This window comes from Uranotaenia lowii, chromosome 2, assembly GCF_029784155.1.
Source record: "Uranotaenia lowii strain MFRU-FL chromosome 2, ASM2978415v1, whole genome shotgun sequence".
NCBI lineage: Eukaryota > Metazoa > Arthropoda > Insecta > Diptera > Culicidae > Uranotaenia > Uranotaenia lowii.
The window spans coordinates 156,269,406-156,288,983 of record NC_073692.1 but is presented as its reverse complement, the minus strand read 5'-3'; the positions used below and the strand labels follow the sequence as shown (position 1 = coordinate 156,288,983).

At 36.7% G+C, this 19,578-nt stretch overlaps 1 protein-coding gene across 1 annotated transcript in view; it reads right to left on the bottom strand.

The window, feature by feature from the left end:
• Positions 1-19,578, bottom strand: part of LOC129744096 (nephrin-like) — a 457,247-nt gene that overhangs the window by 80,251 nt on the left and 357,418 nt on the right. The window contains exon 4 of the mRNA XM_055736459.1: positions 133-247. Within this exon, the coding sequence (XP_055592434.1) occupies positions 133-247 (115 nt within the window). The remainder of the gene's footprint in view (positions 1-132; positions 248-19,578) is intronic.

Here is a 19,578-nt window from a genome sequence, read left to right as displayed (position 1 = left end):
GATAATATTTCTTTCAGGGAAGGGTTCGTTGTTGTTCAACCATTCTGCGGTTTCGTGACTCGCCGAAAAAAAAAATACAGGGAATGAAAAATGAACTCTCGGAACTAATCGGAAATTGAAATGCTTGCTTACGTTCAATTCCAAATAAGCGGGATCACTTTCGATAACGAACCGGGCCCGGGTTCCGAATACTTGCGGTGCGGACCAGTGTTGGGCATCGGTCAGAGATTTCCCCCGGACGTCGAGGCTGTGGAGAAAAGGAAACCGGAAACAGAGACGGCTCGTTAAACGAATGGATTTGATTTGATTGTTATGTCAGTATTTATTCGTCTAGCTGAATTTGGCGGATCCGCCGAATATTTGTGAGTGGTTGGTACGGAAATATTGCTAAGCACCTATATTTGGTTCAATAAACTTTGAAAATTTATTAATTCACTTGATGAAGATTTTTTTTTGGTAAATAAGAATCTGCTTTATTCATTCAATCTTTCTTCTCTACAACTTTTATACACTCATCCGAAAAGGAAGCGTTAAATTCACCTGGGTTTTCACGCAGGGTATGATTACGTGAATTTTTGCTTGATTTGCGTGAAGCACTTGGAAGCCAATAAGAAATCACTTGATTATTACGTGAAATTTACATAGTTGTATGCTGTCAAAACAAATACACATCTGATTTACGTGAAAATTCAGTAATCCGCTGAGTTTAGAAGGGGTTGGTGCATTCTATGTGATGTTCACGTAACATTAAAGAGCTCATTCACTTAAAATCTCCTTGAAAGAAAACTTCTGAAGAGAAAGAAAGTTCTGAATATGGCGCGGGTCCAACAGTTGGTGCTGTCAGGAAGAAAATTTTATGTGATAGGGAAGCTGATTTTTCGTAAGTAATTAAAAAATGGATGTGTACTCGTTTTTTATATCTCTTGCTAATTCAACAAAATTCGAAATTGGAGCAGCTTGAACGGCCAAGAAGGCAACCCAAATGCCCATTTCGTTAGGATTTTATGTGTTTATTTAAGTGAAGTGAAGTGCAAAAGGTGTAGATTCAAAAGTAAAAATGAAAAGTGCAAAATTCTTCTTCCGCAAATCCACTTAGTTTTTATTTAAAAGATACGAAAAAAACTAACTACCTTCATATTTCAATGAAATCGACATGAATCGCATGAAGAATGAATCTCTTTTCACATTTTATCTACGTTATTTTTACGTACAGATTATATGAAAATTACGTGAAATCTGCTGACTGTATGAGCTCTGTTTGCTACCTGTAATTCACGTAGGTTCCTCATGGTGATTTCAGGTTTTCATGGTGATAAAAATCCATGTTCATTTTCACGTAGCGTTCATGTAAAGAGTTTTCTTAGTGTATGATGGTTTTAAGTTCAGTGTCATCCATAAATTACGTAACGCAAAAGACACTTTTTGGATATTTTATTTTAATCTTCCAGTAAGTCACACATAGTAACGTTGCGATGTGACCCCCTATGAAAATAACTTATATGTAAGGCTTGATAATTCGTGCTTCGTATTTTTATTGCCATTATAGCTGTTAATGATAATTTTTTAACTGCATTGCGAGATGAATTTTAAGATGGATTTGTAAGACTTTGTGAAATATATACATAGATGAAGCGAGCGCTTTACGTAAAAGAAATGAAAAGATAACGAAGATGTAAACAAAGGGCAATTTGTGTAGAAAGCTCAAAACTGTTTGTTAGACTTTTGCTCCTCACTGCTCCTTATTGACTACATGTGAAAAAGGCGAGGCAATCGCAGCCCCTCTTTACAGATTCCACAGTGGGCACCTCGACTATCTCTTTTATAAAGAAACTTATCATAAAATTTCTCATCAAATATAGTAAAAGCTCTGAATATATTTTTAAATTGCGACCCAGAGATGGGTCTTGACTCAAACATTCAGTCAGCGAAACTTTTTTTGTAGAGAAATGAATCCAACTTAGATGAAATTTCAGGGACTAGATAAGAGAAAATCGATGTTGAAAAACATGCGAAAAAAATTCGCCTTGTCTCCCGGTAGGACTTGAACCCACATCTTGCGCCTCTCCGGGGCCCATGTATTAACATTCTACTACAGGAAACCAACCTGGCGTATGAATATTATACTGGTTGAGTGTCGATGTCTATCGGAATGAAGGGAATAGTTCTCCCATGTGATCATAATCATTTTTCTTGGTCTATTTCTATTCCCATCATTTCATCTTACGGTAGTTGGAATGGAAGTTTGGACATTTTTAAGCACGGCAAGATTTGCATTGCCTTCTCATATCCTGCACGGGTTGTCAGTTATGATGAGAAATGATGCATTTGCCGTTTTTGGATATCCAGCCAATTTCGGTTTTTGGCATCGCCTTATTTCTATTTTTAAACTGCGACCCAGAGATGGGTCTTGACTCAAACATTCAGTATCGATTCGATTCCGATAGACATCGACACTCAACCAGTATAATATTCATACGCCAGGTTGGTTTCCTGTAGTAGAATGTTAATACATGGGCCCCGGAGAGGCGCAAGATGTGGGTTCAAGTCCTACCGGGAGACAAGGCGAATTTTTTTCGCATGTTTTTCAACATCGATTTTCTCTTATCTAGTCCCTGAAATTTCATCTAAGTTGGATTCATTTCTCTACAAAAAAAAGCTCTGAATATATTTCACTATTTTTTTTCATGATTATACCTTATTAGAGAGATAATCAAGTTGGCCAAAATAAATCCCCTTGTTAAGAGCTTTCTACACAAATTGTCCTTCAATTGCATCTTCACCATCTTTTATTTTATTCTATGAAGCACGCTCGCCTCATCTATGTAGCTTTATACTTAAAGCTTAGTTCATTTAGAGATGGGACACTTTCTTTTGCTGATAGCTTATTTCCTTTTTTAAGATAAGTTAACCACCGTTAATTAATTTTGTAAATTTATTTTTCGGCATATCGGTGAAAAGTAGTTATGAAATTGATAAAGATGGATAGAGAAGTGAGAAGAAAATTTACAGATGTTGAAAAGAGCGAAAGAGCATTTTTGCGAGGAAACTTATTAACGTACACCATACTTTACCCTGCAACATTTCATTATTTAGGAGAAGTAGTACCGGGATAGAGGTGGCACTACCTTAACCTATACAATGAAATCTGGTTGGTCCGAAGTCTACATGTGGTGAACACGTATACTCCGGACGGGCAAAATATGGCGTACGTTAAGCTCCAGAAAGCTTCCCTATTGCGCGCAATGGTTCTATCGATGCGCTAGCCGTGTTGATATTTCGTTATCACGGCATGAATGCACTGTATGAGTGCTAATCATTAGGGTCAACGGTCCAATTTGGCTAAGCCCGAATTATTTTGAACCATTGATTTGATTTGATTTTTAAAGCCTATTATTATGATTTTTAAGATAAGTTAACCACCGTTAATTAATTTTGTAAATTTATTTTTCGGCATATCGGTGAAAAGTAGTTATGAAATTGATAAAGATGGATAGAGAAGTGAGAAGAAAATTTACAGATGTTGAAAAGAGCGAAAGAGCATTTTTGCGAGGAAACTTATTAACGTACACCATACTTTACCCTGCAACATTTCATTATTTAGGAGAAGTAGTACCGGGATAGAGGTGGCACTACCTTAACCTATACAATGAAATCTGGTTGGTCCGAAGTCTACATGTGGTGAACACGTATACTCCGGACGGGCAAAATATGGCGTACGTTAAGCTCCAGAAAGCTTCCCTATTGCGCGCAATGGTTCTATCGATGCGCTAGCCGTGTTGATATTTCGTTATCACGGCATGAATGCACTGTATGAGTGCTAATCATTAGGGTCAACGGTCCAATTTGGCTAAGCCCGAATTATTTTGAACCATTGATTTGATTTGATTTTTAAAGCCTATTATTATGATTTTTAAGATAAGTTAACCACCGTTAATTAATTTTGTAAATTTATTTTTCGGCATATCGGTGAAAAGTAGTTATGAAATTGATAAAGATGGATAGAGAAGTGAGAAGAAAATTTACAGATGTTGAAAAGAGCGAAAGAGCATTTTTGCGAGGAAACTTATTAACGTACACCATACTTTACCCTGCAACATTTCATTATTTAGGAGAAGTAGTACCGGGATAGAGGTGGCACTACCTTAACCTATACAATGAAATCTGGTTGGTCCGAAGTCTACATGTGGTGAACACGTATACTCCGGACGGGCAAAATATGGCGTACGTTAAGCTCCAGAAAGCTTCCCTATTGCGCGCAATGGTTCTATCGATGCGCTAGCCGTGTTGATATTTCGTTATCACGGCATGAATGCACTGTATGAGTGCTAATCATTAGGGTCAACGGTCCAATTTGGCTAAGCCCGAATTATTTTGAACCATTGATTTGATTTGATTTTTAAAGCCTATTATTATGATTTTTAAGATAAGTTAACCACCGTTAATTAATTTTGTAAATTTATTTTTCGGCATATCGGTGAAAAGTAGTTATGAAATTGATAAAGATGGATAGAGAAGTGAGAAGAAAATTTACAGATGTTGAAAAGAGCGAAAGAGCATTTTTGCGAGGAAACTTATTAACGTACACCATACTTTACCCTGCAACATTTCATTATTTAGGAGAAGTAGTACCGGGATAGAGGTGGCACTACCTTAACCTATACAATGAAATCTGGTTGGTCCGAAGTCTACATGTGGTGAACACGTATACTCCGGACGGGCAAAATATGGCGTACGTTAAGCTCCAGAAAGCTTCCCTATTGCGCGCAATGGTTCTATCGATGCGCTAGCCGTGTTGATATTTCGTTATCACGGCATGAATGCACTGTATGAGTGCTAATCATTAGGGTCAACGGTCCAATTTGGCTAAGCCCGAATTATTTTGAACCATTGATTTGATTTGATTTTTAAAGCCTATTATTATGATTTTTAAGATAAGTTAACCACCGTTAATTAATTTTGTAAATTTATTTTTCGGCATATCGGTGAAAAGTAGTTATGAAATTGATAAAGATGGATAGAGAAGTGAGAAGAAAATTTACAGATGTTGAAAAGAGCGAAAGAGCATTTTTGCGAGGAAACTTATTAACGTACACCATACTTTACCCTGCAACATTTCATTATTTAGGAGAAGTAGTACCGGGATAGAGGTGGCACTACCTTAACCTATACAATGAAATCTGGTTGGTCCGAAGTCTACATGTGGTGAACACGTATACTCCGGACGGGCAAAATATGGCGTACGTTAAGCTCCAGAAAGCTTCCCTATTGCGCGCAATGGTTCTATCGATGCGCTAGCCGTGTTGATATTTCGTTATCACGGCATGAATGCACTGTATGAGTGCTAATCATTAGGGTCAACGGTCCAATTTGGCTAAGCCCGAATTATTTTGAACCATTGATTTGATTTGATTTTTAAAGCCTATTATTATGATTTTTAAGATAAGTTAACCACCGTTAATTAATTTTGTAAATTTATTTTTCGGCATATCGGTGAAAAGTAGTTATGAAATTGATAAAGATGGATAGAGAAGTGAGAAGAAAATTTACAGATGTTGAAAAGAGCGAAAGAGCATTTTTGCGAGGAAACTTATTAACGTACACCATACTTTACCCTGCAACATTTCATTATTTAGGAGAAGTAGTACCGGGATAGAGGTGGCACTACCTTAACCTATACAATGAAATCTGGTTGGTCCGAAGTCTACATGTGGTGAACACGTATACTCCGGACGGGCAAAATATGGCGTACGTTAAGCTCCAGAAAGCTTCCCTATTGCGCGCAATGGTTCTATCGATGCGCTAGCCGTGTTGATATTTCGTTATCACGGCATGAATGCACTGTATGAGTGCTAATCATTAGGGTCAACGGTCCAATTTGGCTAAGCCCGAATTATTTTGAACCATTGATTTGATTTGATTTTTAAAGCCTATTATTATGATTTTTAAGATAAGTTAACCACCGTTAATTAATTTTGTAAATTTATTTTTCGGCATATCGGTGAAAAGTAGTTATGAAATTGATAAAGATGGATAGAGAAGTGAGAAGAAAATTTACAGATGTTGAAAAGAGCGAAAGAGCATTTTTGCGAGGAAACTTATTAACGTACACCATACTTTACCCTGCAACATTTCATTATTTAGGAGAAGTAGTACCGGGATAGAGGTGGCACTACCTTAACCTATACAATGAAATCTGGTTGGTCCGAAGTCTACATGTGGTGAACACGTATACTCCGGACCGTTGACCCTAATGATTAGCACTCATACAGTGCATTCATGCCGTGATAACGAAATATCAACACGGCTAGCGCATCGATAGAACCATTGCGCGCAATAGGGAAGCTTTCTGGAGCTTAACGTACGCCATATTTTGCCCGTCCGGAGTATACGTGTTCACCACATGTAGACTTCGGACCAACCAGATTTCATTGTATAGGTTAAGGTAGTGCCACCTCTATCCCGGTACTACTTCTCCTAAATAATGAAATGTTGCAGGGTAAAGTATGGTGTACGTTAATAAGTTTCCTCGCAAAAATGCTCTTTCGCTCTTTTCAACATCTGTAAATTTTCTTCTCACTTCTCTATCCATCTTTATCAATTTCATAACTACTTTTCACCGATATGCCGAAAAATAAATTTACAAAATTAATTAACGGTGGTTAACTTATCTTAAAAATCATAATAATAGGCTTTAAAAATCAAATCAAATCAATGGTTCAAAATAATTCGGGCTTAGCCAAATTGGACCGTTGACCCTAATGATTAGCACTCATACAGTGCATTCATGCCGTGATAACGAAATATCAACACGGCTAGCGCATCGATAGAACCATTGCGCGCAATAGGGAAGCTTTCTGGAGCTTAACGTACGCCATATTTTGCCCGTCCGGAGTATACGTGTTCACCACATGTAGACTTCGGACCAACCAGATTTCATTGTATAGGTTAAGGTAGTGCCACCTCTATCCCGGTACTACTTCTCCTAAATAATGAAATGTTGCAGGGTAAAGTATGGTGTACGTTAATAAGTTTCCTCGCAAAAATGCTCTTTCGCTCTTTTCAACATCTGTAAATTTTCTTCTCACTTCTCTATCCATCTTTATCAATTTCATAACTACTTTTCACCGATATGCCGAAAAATAAATTTACAAAGATAGCTTATTTCCTAGTTTTCGGACATACACAATTTTGACAGCATCTTGTTGCCTGTAAAACGAACAAATCGAAAAAAGAGCAATTTTTAATTTGAAAAATAAACGTTTTTCCGAGATATTTACGTTGCAAGAGAAAAAGAAAAAAATATTTTGCACAGTTTCCTTCAAAATCCATCATTATCAAATCGATAGCTGTCAAAGCCATTGATTATTCATAAATTGTCTGTGCGTGAGTGATGGAAAAGTATGCAAACATTGTCAAAAATATCCACAAAGTTCAAATCATGCTTTGGAGTGAAGCACATGATCGGTAACTACGGTTAAGGGTCATCTGGGAAGTCAAGAGTCATACCAGTTTATGAATTTTTATTAAACGGAAAATTTAGTGTAGATTGCTGAAATGTCCTGCAAATATTTCTCAGATAAGCTTAAAGTGTTTTCTAGCAATGACTATCAAAACCTAACCTCAAACAACAAAAATAGTATGATTTGCCAAGACTCTGATCCTGTGGACAAAACAACAATATTCGAAACTAAAACTTTGGTTTTCACTGTTTTGAAAGGTCAAAAAAAGTACTTTTTTACAATAAATATTTTAAAAATCAATATCATATATTGCACTAAGCGGCATACAATTTGTTTTGTCGTCACATTATTTTTTATTAAAAGTCGCTTCCCCACTTTATCCTTTAACTTTCTTCTCAAATGCCGGATCTAATGATACGTAATGTGGGGCCTTTTTCAGAACCACATCCACTGCCTCTGGTTTTCGGAGATCTCTGGGAAGCAGCCGGGAATGCTGCAAAAAATCTTTCAGCAAATCATTTTGATGCACGACTTGACTGAACGCTTTCTTTACATTTGTGTGTTCCTGATCTAGATAGTCTGTCTTTTTTCATGACATGTAATGTAATATCAATGTAATTCAAATGCTATGCATTTATAACATTCCGTGTCGAGTACAGTTGGTCGGGATTCGACCAGATTGAACTGAACGCCATCAGCAGTTTTTTAGAGACACTTGAGTTTAATGTACTAATATTTTCAACTTTGGACAAAATCTGTAAAACTTTTCAACCAAAACTAATAGTTTATAACCCAAGGAACACATCCCAGTGAATAAATTTACTTGTTTTGGTTTCGCAAACGAATGACATGAGTTTCAAAATCTGCAATCCAAAATTTTTCTCACGGCGTTCAGTTCGGTCTGGTCGAAGCCAGGCCAGTTAATAAATAGAAAAAATCAGTGCGATGCAGGATTCATATTTCTGTGTGCAACAGTTGTCAAATAACATCACATCACAATGACGGAATTTTATGTTAAGAAATCGTTTTCTGTGTCATGTAACATTATTGTGATTTAATTTCAGTGCTGTTAATGATTCAATTGTATTTGATTTTGTAAATTGACATAACTGTATTTTTTGTTCCGATTATAGTGCTTTTACCATCTTTATGACATTCGCGACTTTATCAACGTAGCAGTTGGTGGATCGTTATCGAAAAACATACAACGGTACAACTGTGTTCGGGCTCGTACTCGCGGACATTGGCTCAGGAGACAACAGACTTGCCAACTGAGCTATATCACAAGTCCCGTAAATTGACATAACGAAAACGCATTCTAAGTCATGCGATATTAAGGATTTTAATTTTTAGTGGTTTGAAGGATTCAAGTTTTTCGCTGTGGAGCTTTAGGAATTGAGACGTATGAGGTTTTTTTTTTCATAATCTGACGGGTATGCGACAGGGTTTTTTCCAGTTATCCCCAAAATTTCAAATTTGGTATTTTTTCCTCTTAAAGACGAAATATGTATTTTTAGAGAATTTTAAAACTTGTTTTTTTTCGAATAAGATTCGGTTAAATTTTTTTGTAAATAAAATGAAACCATATTTCAAAGCTACATAACTCTGTCGTTTTTTAACGAAAGTCATAAAAAAAATAATTTAAGTAACATTCCCATTTTCGGAAATTATGATACTTAGATTATTGGTTGAAACTTGAAATCAGTTTTGCTGAAAATACTGTACAATCACCAACAAGAATTGTTTTTTACCTGCTTTGTACAGTATTTTCTAGGTGCATCAAATCGAACTTGCTCCTTCCCGGTCGGCCGTTCGGTGTTTGTTTGTGAAACGATTCTGGTACAGGGTGTATCTGATTTTTTTTTTGTAGTTTGTGTTTAATACTTTTTGAATGGATGATTTTGGAAACATTTTCTTTCATTTCTCTTCCAAAAGATAGCATGAAGTTTATCCAGTATGTTTTTTTAACAATATTACTTGTTATTTGTTCGTTGTACACTAAAATATTCTTTGTAAAATGATGGAATGTGTGGGAAGGGTAATGAAACTTGTCATTTGTTTGTATGAATATTAAATAATTCCCAACGATTCACTTTCATAAAAATCTTTGAACCTGATTTTATTTGAATTAAAAAGTTTATACTTAAATCCAAGAATAAAGAGAGTAAAAAGCTTTCTTGTGCTGAAATTTTGGTATCAATAAATAAAGAATATGGTTGACCTTATTCTGCAATATTTTATTTAAATCATAAGCATGCTTGGCAAAAGTCATCGTCATGAGGCGTGAAGCTGTGACTGTGAAGCCTCTTGCTCCGTCAAACTCAATTGACTGTTCCTTAACGACCAGTCACTTCGTTTGCCAGTCATTCATTCCCCATTCATTTGAAGCTAAAATAATAACCTAGTCAAGCAATCGCATTCAAGCGACCGATGACGAAAAAGAAACGCATTTATTATTATTGTTGCTCCTGCCAGCAAGCCGAAGACGATCGAAGAGGAACAAGAAAAGCATTTATTACACTAGTTTACAAAATTTTAAAAAAATCGTGAACTCGATTAACTGAACAACATTTTTAATGTAAAATCGGGCGCTGAATCCGAAAATGAAATTCAAAAAAATCTCAGTAGAACCGTTTTTGAGTTATGCTCCAAATATGAAATTTCGAAAAAATTAAAAAAGTTCTTGTACTTAGATTGAAATATCTCGGACGACACAACAGTAATTTGAAATCTCTTTTTTGCATATTAAAGGTGAATGAATTTTCTATCGATCATCTGAACACTGTTTTTGCGTTTGACCAACAGTATTGTTGATATTAGTGACTTTATGAGGAAGAAAATTAAAAAAAACTAATTTTTTACAGAAAATTTTGTTTCAACTAAAGTTTTTGACTCGATGGTAGCATTTAAAAAATCTGATTTTCTTTTGCGCTTAAATGTCAGTTTATAACAAAGATTTCAAGTGGTTATTTATCAAAAAAGAATGAAAATTGAAGAAGTTATGGCTACTTTACCATAACTGTAATTTTTGAAGTTTTTAATAATTTAACGAACCGCAGTACTCTTATCATAGTATAGGAAGAATGAAACATGATAAATCTCACTCGCTCCAAGCCAAAATTATTTATTAGCTTACCAAAAGGTCACATGCCAAGTTTCAGGAAGATCTGACCATACGGAGGGGTTGCTTGAGTCTCAAACGTGAATAAAATTTTGAGGTATTTTGCCCGGAAGGAACGAAAAATACTGGTTTTTCATCAATAACTTTTTTCATCACTAGCTGATTGTTTTTTATGGTTGATTTTCTTAAAGCCTAAAATGAGACAAATATTTCACCCGAAGACTGTAACTCGATTGGATTTGAAACAGAAAAGTTATTGCGGTTCAAAGGCCGCAAATTTTGTCCAACACGCAATGAGTACTTTTTACGCATTGCGTTTTATACGACAATTTTCGACCAAAATACAATCTTTGAACCGCAATAACTTTTCTGTTTCAAATCCAATCGAGTTACAGTCTTCGGGTGAAATATTTGTCTCATTTTAGGCTTTAAGAAAATCAACCATAAAAAACAATCAGCTAGTGATGAAAAAAGTTATTGATGAAAAACCAGTATTTTTCGCTCCTTCCGGGCAAAATACCTCAAAATTTTATTCACGTTTGATACTCAAGCAACCCCTCCGTATGGTCAGATCTTCTTGAAACTTGGCATGAGACCTTCTGGTAAGCTAATAAATAATTTTGACTTGGTGCGAGTGAGATTTATCATGTTTCATTCTTCCTATACTATGATAAGTGTTCTGCGGTTCGTTAAATTATGAAAAACTACAAAAAATACTATTATGGTAAAGTAGCCATAACTTCTTCAATTTTCAACCGATTTTGATAAATAACCACTTGAAATCTTTGTTTTAAATTGAAATTTAAGCACAAAAGAAAATCAGATTTTTTAAATGCTACCATCGAGTCAAAAACTTTAGTTGAAACAAAATTTTCTCTAAAAAAATGCGTTTTTTATAATTTTTTTCCTCACAAAGTCACTAATATCATCAAAACTGTTGGTCAAACGTAAAAACAGTGTTCAGATGATCGATAGAAAATTCATTCACCTTTAATATGCAAAAAAGAGATTTCAAATTACTGTTATATCGTCCGAGATATTTCAATCTAAGTACAAGAACTTTTTTAATTTTTTCGAAATTTCATATTTGGAGCATAACTCAAAAACGGTTCTACTGAGATTTTTTTGAATTTCATTTTCGGATTCAGCGCCCGATTTTACATTGGAAATGACCTTCAGTTTACTGAGTTCAAAAATGCTGTAAACTAGTGTTATTATTGTTGCTCCTGCCAGCAAGCTCGTTTTCAGTTTTTTATTGCTATTGTTGCTCTCTGTCAGCAAGTCGTTCAAATAGTTGTACCTGCCGTCAGCAGCCGATCGAAGTGTGAAGAGATTTGCCAGTCACTCTCAGGAGAAATTTTGACCATGAGTAGGAGCTTCGCCAGTCGATGATGGAGAAATGTTGATTGTTGTCGTGCTTTATCCGTCATGCGAGTAGTGAGGCTCCGTCAATTGAGAACAGTGCCAGTCGTTTGATGAAACAAAACTAGTCGGGTCAAGCGTGATCGGCGAAATTTACCATCACTGATCATAAGTATGAATTTCCCATTCGTGTTTGTCACCCTGGCTACGACAATTCCTCTGTCAAGTTTGACTTGTCCATGCAGCATGAAATCCGTGGAATCCTGGATCAACATCGTTCGCTTATTGTTCCTAGGATTTTCGATGCTAAATATGGACACGTCAATGCTGAACAAATGTACTTTACTGACGGGTCTGTATTGAATGAATCAACGGGATTCGGAGTGTACAACGAAACATCTAGCGCTTTCTATAGTCTTGAGTTTCCATGTTCAGTATTCATAGCAGAGTTGGCAGCTATCAACTGGGCTCTGAACAGCATCGCCTCACAAACTGTTGGTAATTTTTATGTTGTAACGGACAGCTTAAGCTTACTTGAAGCTATTCCTTCAATGAAGCTGGGAAAGTACTCACCGTACTTCCTCGAGAAGATACAAGAAAAATTGAGTACTTTATCTGAACGCTGCTTCTCCATCACCTTTGTTTGGGTCCCTTCACATTGCTCAATACTGTGCAATGAGAAGGCTGACTCTGAAGGTAGGTGCGCTTGAAGGTGATATTTATCAGCGTCAAATCTCCTTCAATGAATTTTTCTTTTTAGTTCGTAATAATGCTCTCGTCAATTGGCAGCGCAAATGGAATGCAGATGAATTGGACCTGTGGCTACATTCGATCATCCCAAAAGTGAAGCTTAAAGCATGGTTCAAGGGTTTGGACCTGAGCCGTGATTTTATTAAAACATTTTCCCGACTCATGTCCAACCACGGTTCCTTAAACGCGTTACTGTATCGTGTAAATCTGTCAAGCACCAATCTATGCACCTGTGGCCTTGGTTATCACGACATTGACCATGTTATTTGGTCGTGCGAGGTCCACTTGATCGCCAGAGCACAGTTAACAAATTCGCTTCGGTCTCGAGGAAGGCAACCTAATATACCTGTAAGAGATGTGTTGGCTACGATGGACTAAACTTACTTTTCCGAACTCTATCTATTCTTTAAAGCTATCGATCTTATTCTGTAAACTTTTTCTCTAATTTTTAGTTTAAGCAAGAAATGTAAACAGTGCAAAAACAAATACAATCTTGGCTCCTTCAACCTACTGGATTAAGCCGTTTCAAATAAATGATTTAAAACAAAAGTATGAATTCTTTTTGTGCCATTCATTTTTAATTGAAAGATATCATATCAACATTATCGGTTAGGGTTATTCTTATAGGTATTAAAAAAATTAGGGACAAGGGGTTAATTGTAGCTTTGAATAAATTATCACTTCAATCCAATAAAGTTTATGAAATAAAGGGTGATACGGTCAAAATTTGGTCAATATCAACTTGACGTATTTCTTTTAATTTTGCATTTTAAAAACCTGAACACCCCTCATTTTGAAGGTGTATGTATGTGTAGAATGATGCTTCTATTTTGATTTTGGAATTCACTCTTCAGTTGTCAAAATGCCGTCCAAGGAAGAAGAGCAGCGTATCGAAATTTTGCTCGCGCATCGCGAAAATCCGAGCTACTCGCACGCAAAGCTGGCAAAATCGCTAAATGTTGCCAAATCAACCGTTACAAATGTAATCAAAGTGTTTGGGGAACGTTTGTCGACAGCCAGGAAGTCTGGATCGGGGGGAAATCGAAAACCGGAAGCCGCTGAGACGACAAAGAGAGTTGCCGGTAGTTTCAAGCGAAACCTTAACCTCTCTCTCCGAGATGCCGCAAATAAGCTGGGTGTATCGTCTACAACCGTGCATCGAGTCAAAAAACGAGCCGGGCTATTGACTTACAAGAAGGTAGTGACTCCAAATCGCGATGATAAACAAAATACGACGGCCAAAGCGCGATCCCGGAGGCTGTACACGACGATGCTGACGAAGTTTGACTGCGTGGTAATGGACGACGAAACCTAAGTCAAAGCCAACTACAAGCACATCCGAGACAAGAGCTTTATACGGCAAGAGGAAGGGGAAAGGTAGCAGATATTTTCAAGCCCATGAAACTGTCAAAGTTCGCGAAGAAATATCTGGTTTTACAAGCATTTTTATAGCTTCCGGGACTGTCACGTGAAAGAGTGCTTGAATAAACGTCTGCTGACTTTCCTGAAGAAACACGGTTGTTCCGTACTGTTTTGGCCAGATTTGGCATCTTGTCATTACGGTGAAAAGGCCATGGAGTGGTACGCCGCCAACAACGTGCAGGTGGTTCCCAAGGACAAAAACCCTCCCAACATGCAGAGCTCCGCCCAATTGAGAAATACTGGGCTATGGTCAAGCGGAACCTAAAAAGACCAAAAAACTGCTAAGGACGAGCAGCAGTTCAAGGCAAACTGGCTTTCTGCGGCGAAGAAGGTGGACAAGGTGGCTGTACAAAATCTGATGGCAGGGGTTAAGCGTAAGGTCCGGCAATTCGGATTTGGAAAAGCGGAAGCCTAACTGAATATTTTTCCTGAATTTTATACTAATTAAACTTGAAAAAGAAATTTAATTTACATGCGATTTACATGCGTTTTCCCTTGACCAAATTTTGACCATATCACCCTTTATAAATAAAAATTATAACATGCAGCAGAATCCGCTGAAATGTTCTATTAAAAGAATTTATGTAATCATCGTCTTTTCCTTATCTTCCTTGTATGGATTTTTTTTCTCCTAATTCATTTTCTTCCCTCATTTTTAAAGTTTCCTTAATATTCAGGCGTTGTTGTTTCATAAAGCTTACACATAAATTAAGACACGCCGGGAGCATGTACCCGGGGTAATACATATTTAATGTTTTCCCCTCCATGTGATTTAAACGAAGCCGAGAATGCACCACATACCACACATCAGTAACCCTCTCCACGTTCCACGATGTTGGCGGCAACGGTTATTACAGTTGCATTTCGGATTTACAGCCCCAAATGAATTTTTCAAACACTCCTGTCCTGGCTAGAAGATGGAAGCAAGCAGTAGCACGTGACGGCTGCTGGCTGGTTGAGGGAACGGCATCATAACGACTGCCAAGGGATTGGTACGGAGTTGATGGTCCAGGTGCTGCTGGCTTGGGCCCACATCTTGAAGGTCCAGTCTCCGCTTCGTTGTTTGTGCAGCTTCAAGCCCATTATCCCGTTGTTTGTTGTAGTTGTTGATGTTCCTGTTGGATAACCTTTGTGACCGCCGACGTCATCTCTTCCTGGTGTCCTGGCCTCGTTGTTGGAAAAATGATCACTGCCGCTGCTGCACTCAAGCTGAATGTTCATCTTTGCAGGCAGGATTGTAACCAAGGATGATTGTTTCCGTTTTTTTTTATCTCAGGACGTGGTTAAATTTAGACTTTCATGGAGGTTTCTCGAAGTTTTCAATCTTTAAAAACAATCTTCTCATCATCGCAAACCCTCATTGAACTTTTTGCGGTGTGGAGTATTAACAGTGAATTCACCGGAGTTGTTTTAACACAATTTTGTGGGTTTTCCATCAGGTTTTTTAAATGAATTTAAAACGTGTTCCTGTTTGTTTTGTCAAATTTCATTGATCTATAAGCAGTTTTTCTGCAGTATAAGTTAATGTTCAACACTCCACTTTTACTGAATACTGTTTAAGTAAAAGACCTTAATTTACAAAGACATTTAATAATTTTGAATATCCACTTTAGATTCAATACACAGGGTTTCTTTTTTCTGACCTTCCTTACATAATACTGAATTATTCAGAAGATGAAATTCTTAAAAGGTCGATGTTTCATGGCTAAAAATCGAGTTTGCACTTATTCCACCGCGAGAAATGACAGAAGTTAATATTATTTTCAACACTTTCAGGGTATATTGAAATTTTATCAAAAAAAATTCTGCCTCCAATGGAATATCACTCTCAAAAAAAAAAAAAAAAAAACTACCCATCAAAATAGCGGATTAAAGTTCTCCTCTATTTAGCCAAAATATTTATAACAAAACACACTTTTCATCTTGAGTACCTACGTTCTTGAATTGTGTATAAACAAACTGTACATCGTTTTCGGTGAAAGATTTAAAAAAAAGTTGAGTTTATTTGGGCCCAAAGGCTATATATCTTCAGTTGAGTACATTTGTACATGTTCAAAAAAATTTCCGATCTTTTTCTGTCGAAAACATCTTATTCATTTTTCTGTTATCGATATGAATCAAATACCACTTTCTATGTGTATTGAATTTTACAAACTCTTTCTAACAGCCATACCATTAAATCATATGCATCAGTATTAAATTCATATTTTTAGACAACAATTGCTGCTTACATTAACTCGAAATCAAAACAGTTTTAGTTTGTCTAATCTTTTATTTGGTTGTGATTCGATCGGCAAACTATCAATCTAGGTAACATCTAGGCGTTGTAAAAACAGATTCTCATGCCTACAGAATATTCTTAAAATAATTTCATTAGAATCGGTTGGGACATTTCGGAGGAATAGTGCGCCTAACACCGTTACATGACAATTTTATATAATAGACTAGCTGATTTACCCGGCCTTGCTCGGGTTTGCATAAAATATAAATCAAAATAAGTCGTTTGACTTAACGAAATTTTGGTAGCTTTGTATTTTGTTTTATATAATTATAATTAGAAAATTCTACCCATGTTTGTAAGCTTTGAAAGCTTTTTTTATTGTTTTTCAAGTTTTGAATAGGAATATTTACTGTGTTTCCCATATTTTTGAAACACTTATAGTTATGAGGTTCGTATTCATAGAAATTAAAAATAATTTCCCATGAATGCTTTTTTATTTCATCACGAAAAACAATTCTTAGAGGAAACTTGAATAGCTTTGGCCTTCTATTTTTTTTATCTTTAAATGATTAAACTATATTTTTATCTTTCCCACCCCCTATCTAATATAATCTCTTTTAGAGATGATCTCCTCGGACGCTTTATGCCAAATGCTCCCCCGTATGCTATATTCAAGTTTTATTTTTTCAGGCCCAAGGCTTCCGAAACTTGCCGCAGCTCATGGTCTTCCAAGCCAATGGCCATGAGTTCGAATCCCAGTCACGGCATATACAGTAAACGTTTGTGGTTTAGTCGTTTAAGCATTTGTGAGATGCTAGCCATCATATACTCGAAAGATGTACGCTTAAAATTAAGTAAAAGGAATCAATTCGAGGAAACCTTAAGCTTCATTGAGATCATGTATGTGTTTGTATTTGGTTTTTAAACTTGTTGAAGACTCATTTTCATGTTTTCAAATGTATGTGTACTTTGCGTTGTTTTTTTCACACCGTTTTATGATTAGTTTTTCTTAAATGTTCCAAGTTCCACTAATAGTTTTTTGAAGTGATCTAAAAGAAATTATCTCGGAACCCAAATCGCCCATTTTATGATGTTATTACAAAAGTTTTTTTTTTAATTTTTCCATTCTTGGAAAAAAATCTCATTAATTATTGTGAAGAGTGATAAAGTGTAAATTCTTGGATATAATTTGATTGAGTTCGCAGTACTTAACGGTTTAAGTTTTCGCATAATTGGATGGTAAAATTGAACACATTGATGATCAACAACAGTCATAGATTAGTTTCATTTTTCAATCCTAAATGTTAGCTCATTAATTATTGCATAATTATTGCATCTAAAATTCTCATATCTACCGGTACCACGTGCTTTCAGCAGTAGAAGGTAAAAAAAACACCCGCCAAAATTTCCCCTTTCAAATATTTAACGATCAGCAAGCTTTGATTTGCTTTCCAGTAGGTGAACTCTGGGTAGTCGTTTCTTACGCCCGGCCCATGGTGATGGCGAAAACAACCCGCCAAAGGAAATGAAAATCGGCTGCCAAATGGGTGCCATGACTTTTGATTTGTGGGAATATAAACGAAAGTTGTATGGGAGGGTCCCTTTTCTTAGGTGGGAGGGGCTCAGAACTACCACTAAAACCTTACTCTGGTCCAAATACATCTCTGTACCAGATTTCGGGCTGATCGGTTAAGCGGTGTCGATTTGTATAAGGTGCATACAAACATATATAGTATAACTCATCTTTATATATTAGATGGATATATAGAAATGGAATAGGTGGTGAAAATATAAGCATGGCTTTTGTATCATGAACAGTTTATAAAACTTATGTGACTTTCTTTCCCATCAACAGGTGCATGCTTTTCAAAAAATGTATGGAAAATTGCCAAACACAACATCTTCAAACCGTGTTTTCTCAAAATTAATTTTTATGCACTTGAGTAAACCTTTTTGGCTTCAAGGTACTCAAATAGTGTCCGATTGGGCACAACAAAATATTAAATTTGCTAAAAACTCATGCATATTTGTATGTATGTATGTTTGCTGGTTATCCACCATGGGTGCACGGATTCACCACAGTTTCTGTCTAATTATGTGTTCACATGTATTCTTTAGATTATTAACTTCGACAAATCTCCAGAGCAGCGCATACACTATATCCCGACCCCTGTAATCAGTGTGTGTGTGTGTAGCCTTTCAAGATCACTGAGAATCAGCGCAGTAATTTGTGAATGTGTGGAGGAAGAACCTGTGTTGGCGAAGGCGTACTTAACATTTAAAAAAGCATTAGCGTTCGACTAAACCAACGGTACAGCAAACAATTAATAGACGACGTTTGATGAACAAGCGCAGCTGTTACCGGTTGAGCGTCTTGCCCTACATCACCACATTAAGAACACTCAGGAAAAGCGGAGGTGGGTGTGAACGCACTCCACTGAAGCTTAGCTAATTCCTGAATGTAGGCAATAATGAAGTCATCTAGTTCGATATATATAATAAAGTATCGACTTGCGTTGTTTTAGTCTTTATTCGTCATTGTATGTTTAATGTAGTTAAATTTAATTCAATATAGGATTTAATAAAAAGAAATAAATAAAAAGAATACAGAAGAAACAGTTAGCGAGGGACTCCCAACGGTCAAGTCAAATTTAAAACACAACACAAATAACAGACTCACAGCAATACCATACGAGACGAGAAACAATTTAAAAAGGCCTTTTTACTAGTAAAAGGTTGGGCGCATACAAAAAGCGGAAAAGGATCATGAAAAACCTAACATGAGGGTCCGAAGGCCAACTAAACAATCAGAGGGGTTCTTTCCACTCCAGACCGTTGACCGATACACGTCGCGATATTAAGTGCAATTGTGCAACAAGTGCAACGTGGTCAGTGAAGGCACCATTATCCACACAGGTTGCCTTAGTGGAAAGGAAAATATTCCACTAGTATTTGGTCGAAAATCAGGTACCTCTAAACAAAGGTTAACTCCCTACATTCGCTAACCTGACCCAATTGTCGCAGGACCCATTTTACTCCTTTTGCTGGAAGCCAGAGCGAAATGAGGTAAGGCCAGGCTGTCTGAGGTGCAGCTTCCACTAGGAAGCACCAAGGATTGGTTGGTCCGCCACACCGAGCAACCAGCTTTGTTCCAAACCACCCAGCCGAACGTTATTCCAGTCGACCGTAGGTGAAACTCACCGCAGGTTGAGCCCGCGGCAGGTGCGACTATCCGTGGACCT